The 8,367-nt window shown below is 42.5% G+C and overlaps 1 protein-coding gene across 1 annotated transcript; it reads right to left on the minus strand.

Moving 5' to 3' along the window:
• Nucleotides 1-2,253: 2,253 nt before the first annotated feature.
• Nucleotides 2,254-8,070, minus strand: klhl38a (kelch-like family member 38a). The gene is made up of 4 exons (XM_044172544.1): nucleotides 7,797-8,070; nucleotides 5,162-6,518; nucleotides 4,909-5,014; nucleotides 2,254-4,169 (listed from the first exon to the last, which is right to left on the minus strand). Exons 2-4 carry the CDS (start codon nucleotides 6,515-6,517, stop codon nucleotides 3,880-3,882), a joined length of 1,752 nt encoding a protein of 583 aa, XP_044028479.1. The 5' UTR covers nucleotide 6,518; nucleotides 7,797-8,070; the 3' UTR covers nucleotides 2,254-3,879.
• Between the last annotated feature and the right edge of the window lie 297 nt (nucleotides 8,071-8,367).

The following is an 8,367-nucleotide window of genomic DNA, read 5'->3' on the forward strand; positions in this document are numbered from 1 at the left end:
AAAGTGCATTAAATTATTTTATTGGGCTACATGGATACCTTTACTTGCAAGTAGTGCTAACTTCATTAAATTATATTTTTTACTTCATGTTTCCTTCTTTTACTTGGTTTCTTGATTTTATGAAATTATTATTACTCCGGTATTAAAATAAATGAAAGAAACTATGCACAATGTTCAAATGTATTGATTCTGTTGTTTATTTTCACTAAAATGCTGCTGTATATTTAATCTATCTTTGTAGCTTTAAGAATCAAGTGAATTTTAAGAGTACTGAAAGTTATAAAGTTGTAGCTTAAACCTCATTTTCAAATCAAAGCCATGCTGTATCTGAAGAGGACGATGTATCTGGTCTTAGTCGGACTTGTGTGAAAGAAAAAAGGCAGAATTTCTTTGCATTTCTACTCCACCTCTAGCTGTGTAGGTGTAAACCTTCTTAATCCCCCCGTCCATCACATTAACACAACGGGATAAAGTTACAGACTGGCAATGGGCCCTCTCACGTGACACAGCAGGGAAACCCCTCAATTAGTATTTAGAACTACTTCAAGCAGGTGCGCGTGGATGTTGTAGTTTCTTTCAAACAAGGAAATAAATTCTCATCTGTATTTTTCTAGTTATTGAGATCTGAGTCTATAATCATGAACTAAGGAGGAGAAACTGATGTTACTGATTGATTTTAGGCTATACAGCTACACGGTAGTACAGACACTGTGTAATATCAGACAGATTATTCAGATTTAGCTTAAGAAGTGCCTAGGGGTTAAACCTCACAAGGTTTATGTAGGGTAAGGTTTGTACTGGTGGCTCCTATACAATTCTTGTACACACACACACACACACACACACACACATCCTTGTACTTCTATCTTTGTGAGGACTGTCATTGACATAATGCATTCCCTAGCCTCTTACCCTAACCTTAACCCTCACCATAACCATACCCTAATTCTAACCAAACCCTTAAAACCAAGTCTTAACCTTCAAACAGCCCTTTGAAGTTGTGAGGACCGGCCAAAATATCCTTACTTTCCAAAAATGTTCTCACTCTGTAGATAAAAAACAAGTTTCAGTCCTCACTATGTAGCAAGTACACACACACACACACACACACACAGAATGGGCTAGCAATGAAATGCTATCCCTTGATGGGTTAGTAACAGACACTGAAAATAACCTGCCAGGCCACAACCTCCCAGAAGGGTGACCCTCACACACTGGTTTCTATGGAAAGACAGCAAGCAAACACACAGTCAATAAACAGTCTGAATAGGCTGTGTATTTAGCAGCAGCTCAATAAAAAAGTTTCATAGGGTGTTGTTCTGAAATGCTGCTCTGGCTAAATGAGTCGAGCATATGACGTCTGACTCAGCTGATGGCAAATTATTCATGATGGTCTTTGTTGATGGGTTAAAACTTTAAGGTTTTGGGTTTGAGTTTTAGACATTCTGCTGGGTGTTCTGTAAGTGTGTCTTGATAACAATTCGGTTAGGCATCAGGTATTGAATGCACACACACACACACACACACACACACACACACACACACACACACACACACACACACACACACACACACACAGAGGGTTATTGTGAGTGACCAGACTAACAAGGAGCCATTTAACTCAATGACAGTCTGGGCTTGCTAATGTGGATTGTGATGAAATTCCCTTTTGGGTGCTGCTCCTGGGCATGTTATAATGTTTCCCCACTAATGGGCAGGGATTAAAATGTAAGAGTGAAATCTGATCCACATACAAGTAGGCCATATTGTACAAACAGTGAGCCTCTCAGGGGGGAAACTGGTAACTAGATATTTAGCTTACATGTGGAGCTCCTCTTGCCAGACACTCTTTATGATGAGAATGTGGCCTGAAGGGTCAAGCGGCTGGCACATGTCAGCCATACTGTAACATAAAGCAATGTATTTATTTCATGCCAGATAAAGTGTTTTAACTTTCTATCATAATTCCTATAATATTAAACCAAAGTTAAATATACTGTATTTTTGTGGATGTTGCAGTGGTAATTAATGATGTATGGAGAACAAATGTGTCACCTGAAGTGAACATGTGTCTGTGTTCGTGTCAACAATGTTCCCTTGTGTATGAAGGGAACATGACTCAGCCAGTCGCCAGACAAACCATTTAAATCTGCACCAAGTTCAACTAAAGACAGCAAAACAATAACAAAATATGTACTGCTGTCCAAAACAGATTCCATTATTTGTTCTCATGTGCAGAGAAATTCAAAGCAGTAAATTAGAAATTGGATTTTCTTTGTGGTATATCACCACATACATGTACATAAATAACAGTGTTCCTTTATAAACCAAGTCACAAACAGGGAAATCAAAATACTAAGTACAGTACAGTACGAAATAAAACATTTGAAAGAAAAAAAAATGCAAGAGAAAGTCAGTTGTGGAAGGAGCAGCAATGCATTATGCATCATGCAGTTGATCAGTGATGCAATCTTAAATAGGCAGACTCACTACAGGGATGCATGCCATGGATGATCCAATGGGGTGATAATAGGGTTGCCATGGCAATTGTTACCAAGGCCAGGGGCTGGAGCACAGCAGTGAATGTATGCTCCATAACATCAAGAGGGTTACAGGGCTAAGACAGAAGCAACAGTGGTGGCAAGAGAGGTTTCACAGTCTCATGGTCTTACATCTTCCTCAGATTCATTACAAGACTGATTTCAGATCAGTGGACATGCTTGTGAGAAACCACCTGCAGGTTACATGTGTACATGAGCCCGTTGTAGGCTGAAAACTCTGAAAATCTCACCATTTCCAGTCATACATTAGTTGCCTTTAGCAGGTCACTGCATCCCTACCAAGCACTTGCACTCAAAGGCAGCATTGTCACATATCCTTACATCAACATAGCTGCCTGCAAAGCCCTTTATCGAACACTTGGTAAAATTAAAAGTAAACCACCACTGAACTCCTCAAATCTTTGTGTTTACAGTGATTCGACTAAGCTAAAAGATTACATCTTTTTGTTCTACTTCATGTTACATACACCACATATGTTGCAAGCGAAAACATCATGAAACAATACAGAACATGCTTTGTTAGGGGTTGTTGGAACAATTCTCAAAGTCATGACTCAAGCCAGCTAAACTGGAATAAAGTTGGCCCAGATAATTTCATTTAAGTAAAATTGTGCTTCTCATCAACGGCAAACGTGATAGACTACTGAACTTTGCAGGGGGAGCTTGTCCATGTTCTGTCACAATTGTTCTCATCAGCAAGGGCACTCTGATAGAAGCATGTGGGTCAAGGAGGAATGTATTTGCTATAAAGTGCACATTTGTTAGCTTTCTTTAGCTTAGCTTTATCAGTCTGCTCTGTCATGTTCAGTTGTACAAGACAAGCAGAGCTCATAGAGTTAACAAGCAGCCAGACATGTAATTCCCTATGTATTTTATTGTTACAGGGATGTCAACTGCAGCTGCCAGGCAGTGATATGTTTTGTATAAATGTCTGGGAAATTAAAGCATTAACACTTTTGGTTACCATCAAACGAGTGCAGCCATCTGCGGAAAGAGCTTTTTGGATTACATATGTGTCTGAACAGCTGCTCGTTGTGTAAGTATGTCTGCCTCTTGTCATCTCTTGGGTTATCAGTTCCACCCCAGGTGCCTTAGAAATGACACCTCTGCTTGTCAGCTGAGCTCTCCTTTGATTCAGATGAAAGTCAGCCTGGCCTAACATGCCGCTAAGTAGTGCCAGAGACTGAGCTGTGTGAAGGAATACAGTCAGTTTGAAATGGTTTCCCATTTGTGTAGTTAGAGGCCAGTAAATCATGGCAAAAGGGAGGTGATGAACATGTAGCAAAGCATTCGCCCAAGTGGCTGGTTGGATGGTGGGTCATGGTGGGTTGGGTCTGTTGGAAACACAGACTAGCGGCAGGGAGCCGTGGTCAAATAACTTGTACGGCAAAGAACCTTTCGAGGTCCAAACGTCTGTCTTCGGGTCGTAACACTCGAAGCAGTCTGAGTCCTCAATGACATCGTGGCCGTTGAGGATGCGTCCACCGGTGACATAGAGCTTGTTGTTGATCACTGTAGCGCTGTGATGCATCCGTCGCTCCTTTAGGTTCTCACACTTGACAAATTTGTTGGCTTTGGTGTCATAGGCGATCATTCGCCTGGTGTATCCTGGAGATTAGATTTTCATTGAGCCAACTTTAAAGAATAAGTCTGGGGATATTTGATATTTTTCTTATTATCAACAAATCCAATGAAAAGACCAAACCAACAATGAATTGACAACATGTATTGTCTTTGTATCCAAAGCCTGATTTAGCTTATTCCTCTGTGCCATAGAGCTCCATTGTTGTCCAAAAACTATTAAAAACACATCACTGAGCCTCACTGTTGCACTGGGAGACATGCTTTTTCATTGCAGTGAACGTGGGCACTGTAGTTTATTTTGAGTCACTCCCACATTCACCACTGTGCTGCCAGAAAAACTTACTAGAGCACCAAATGTGTATCAATCTACAGCTGCACTGTTTACTCCTGTTTAAGTAACGTTTGCTAAAAAGTTATTACTAAGCCTTTAAATTTTTTTAACTATATATTTGTGAGGTTTTATTATTATTTTTTAAAGATTTACATCTTCAGTAGGAATCAGTGGGCTTGGGCTTGAAAACAGACAGAATGGGTGAAGTTGGAAAGTATCGAGAGGGAGACCAACTTGTTAGTTTTGGTCTTTTCATGGGATTTGTTGACAAAAGCGCAAGCTTTATCCTTAATGATGCATGTCCTACATGATTTAAAAATCAGTTAAAATTCACACCTACTGTAAACATGTTAATGACTGCATTTGTAATGTAAAACTATCTAACAGCCAGGGAAAACATCTTATTTGGCGGCACCCATTCATTGAGCTCACCGCCTATGATGTAGATCTTGTCTTCAATGACAGCAGCAGGAGCACAAACGTTTTTCACCGTCCTTGTCTCTAGCCTGGACCACAAGTTGCGAGAGATGTGATACACCTGTTGACACACCACAAACATCAACAGACAGCCAACCTGTTTACGAATGAATTCTGTTTAAGGCCATGTCTGTATTTGAGTGGCAACAATATAGGAATTGGACTTTAATGATGATTCAACACTGCTAAAATGAGAAGTCTTCTCTACCTGAATCAGCCGGACTGGATTCTGCATGGCATCCTCCCCTCCGAAAACATAGATCCTCTGGTCACTGGCGGCAACAGCTGGATGTAGCACTGCTGTGGGCATTGGTGCCATGGCCTCCCATTGATTAAACATACTGTTATATCTTTCTACTGACTGAGAGATTCTCTTGTCTACCCCAATGCCTCCTAACACAAAAATAAAGTGCAGATAGGACACACTTTGGTGGGCGTATCGTGGCTCCAACATGGGCTCAGCAGTCCGCCACTGGTTGGTCTTAAGGGAGAGTGTGTAAACTGTGGCGCTGACTGAACCGTCACCTGATGTCATGCAGAGGCTGAGTCCGCCAAGCACATAGAGGATGCTATGAATACACACATATGCAGCTTTGTAGAGACGCAGAGGGAGCTTGGCCAACCACTGCCAACGATGAGTCCTTTCATCATATAGTAGGGCCTCCCGTGAGGTCTGTTCATTGTTTTTGCGTCCTCCGACCACCACCAGTGTTTCTCTGCAGGTGTAACGTCGTGGTGTGGTCCAAAGCGGCTTGAGCTCTCTGCTACACTTGGTGCTGACTGTAAGCATGAGGCGGCGCACTGACTCAATTATCTCAGTACAGAGGGTGGAGGACTGCACCAGTGGGTCATTGGCAATAAACTGGAAGAGGTAGGTTGGATGGATGTAGCGAAGACGGACCTTCTTGAAGAGATCATGGATTGCACCACGCCTTGAGAACGGGTCGTGGTGGATCCACGCCAGGAGGGTCTCAAACACTTGCTCCTCCTCAGCACAAAGGCGGTCGTCTTCCAGGTAACACATGAGCTCAGGAAGGGACAACTCACAGAAGTCCTCTGTAGCAGCTACATCAGAGAAACACCTCACAGCCATCTCTTTTGCCCTCTCCCTCAAACTCTCACAGTGAAGGATCTCAGAGAGTCGTATCATACTCAGGCAGTTTTCTGGACTCAGCTGCTCCTGGAGGAACATGGAACAGGCCTCAAAGAGACCTCCATAGTGAAGCATAGATGCTGCCTGCATGAGTGGGAGCACAATCTCCATGGTGATTGTGATGCAGCCTGTGTAGACATAGTCCACGATGCCACTGAGGACATTTGAAGAGATTCCCTTCAGATTCACTCGGGCCTGACTGCTCTCCAGAAAGTTGCTGCAGAACATGGCGCGGAAGTATGGGCTGCTGGACACCAGGACGTTCCTGTGGCAGGGGATCTCCTGGTGCTCCGTGCAGAGCAGGACGTCGGTCAGGATGTGCTCCTGCCGGAGGATGTTGAGCTGGGCAAGTAGGTGGGTGGGAAGTTCTGAGTCTTTGAAAGAAAAAACACCTTGTGGTCTGCAAGCCATTCTGTGGAAAGGGAAAAGAGAGACTCCAAGATCATGGAGTTGTATTTCTATTGTCCATTGGACAAATATATGGTTGACAAAAACATGCGTACTGATAACATTACATTGACATTACACTGTTCTATTAAACTATGGTGATAACCTGACAGTTTCACCTTTGTCCTCAGACTAACCATGCAGATCTGTCTGACAGCAGACCCTTTCATTTATTAGCCCACTCTCACTCTTAAAACTCCTGCACAGCAGCTATCCTTAATGTGACGATTACTGACTCACAAATTTCTATTTTTATCCCTTCTGAATGATCTTGATACATCCATGTAGCATTAGGCCACATCTCCCTTATCAAGCAGCCCATCACAGCTAACATTAACAGAACTGTATCAACAGACCATCTGTGTTTGTCTCTCCATCCCCCTGAATTACTCTCTCTGGATCTCTCTCTCCCTCGCTATTTCTGTTGCTATTTTCTATATGTTCTGTTTTTCCTCCGCCATATTCCTCCTCTCTCATAGTCTCAGTCTGTCTCTCACTGGCTGGAGGGTTTGTGATGATCCTGCCATTTAAAGAGCGGGAATTTCATTGCACTATTAGCAACACTAAGTATTCTAATCACCCCTGCGACAGCTACTGATTTGCTCCCACTTACGGGCCCAGCCTGTCCGATATATTTGGACCTCTGATCATTATTGTAGCTTATATTATGAAATGCCTGTGAGTGACATTTCATAACTAACAGTTTTCCCTCAGATCTTAAACAAGACCTGCTGGTGGAGACCAAGAGCTCCTCATGATAAATTGCATCAGAAATTAAAACTTGAGTCACACTCATGTATAAATTATATTTAGTCATTTGGGATACTTTCTAGTTAGTTGTCAATAATGTGTGCTCTTTTGTGACAGATTATATATACATATTTTGACTGCTAATACTGTAACCAAATGCCAAAGCTGATTTATAAATATATTATCAACACAAGATTTTCCAGTAATAATTATTTAAGTAATTGTAAATGGGCACAGCTGGATTATATTAGCAGTATCTGACTCCCTTAAACCTGAAAGAGAGCATATGTGATCAAAATAAATTAGAAGAGGATACAGATGAAGCTGGCTGCTGCTGAGCAAATCGAAAAATTTGCTGTTACCCAATAAAAGTAGTAGTACTGAAGCATTTAAATATCATATTTGTGTCAAACTGACGCGTTTGAGATAAATGTCTGGCTGATGAATCTGATGACAGTTCATCAGCAACATCTGTGACTGAGTGAATCCTTACCTCCTGCCCTCAGAAAATCAATAATATCCAAAATGTCTGGTCAGAAGAAAATATCAGTTGCACTCAAAAGAGAACCACAACATTATCCAGAGAGAGAGTGGGTAGTGTAGTCAGGGAGAGAAAAGGAGCATGACACACAGAAACGATGAGGCTCTCCAGTTAGGCGCTGTGGAGCTTGCCATGAGGCCACTGTGTACATTCCTGCAGCTAAGAATAGTATCCTGGGCCACTGTGACTCCAGCCAGGCCTCTCATGTGACACAGAGCTGTTTGGTACCCAGTTGCTGGCTCAACAGGGTCCAGTGGAGAGAGTGTTTATAATAGCCAAGGGAGGGAGAATCATCACAGGGTCCTGACTCAGCCATCGAGCCCACCCAGGCCGGTGTTTAATCAAAGTGTCCCTGAGCTGCTAACCCTTGTCCATCTTCCTGTGCTGTTTACGTCCTCCCCTCCTCCTCCCCCTCCTCCTCCTCCCTCATGTGTGTAACCCGGGATGAAGGTAAATATAGAGCAGTGCTGATGGGCCAGATTGATCAGGAGAAACAGCTGTAAGAACTGGACTCAGTGTGCCT

The sequence above is a fragment of the Siniperca chuatsi genome, linkage group LG17, assembly GCF_020085105.1.
Source record: "Siniperca chuatsi isolate FFG_IHB_CAS linkage group LG17, ASM2008510v1, whole genome shotgun sequence".
Classification (NCBI taxonomy): domain Eukaryota; kingdom Metazoa; phylum Chordata; class Actinopteri; order Centrarchiformes; family Sinipercidae; genus Siniperca; species Siniperca chuatsi.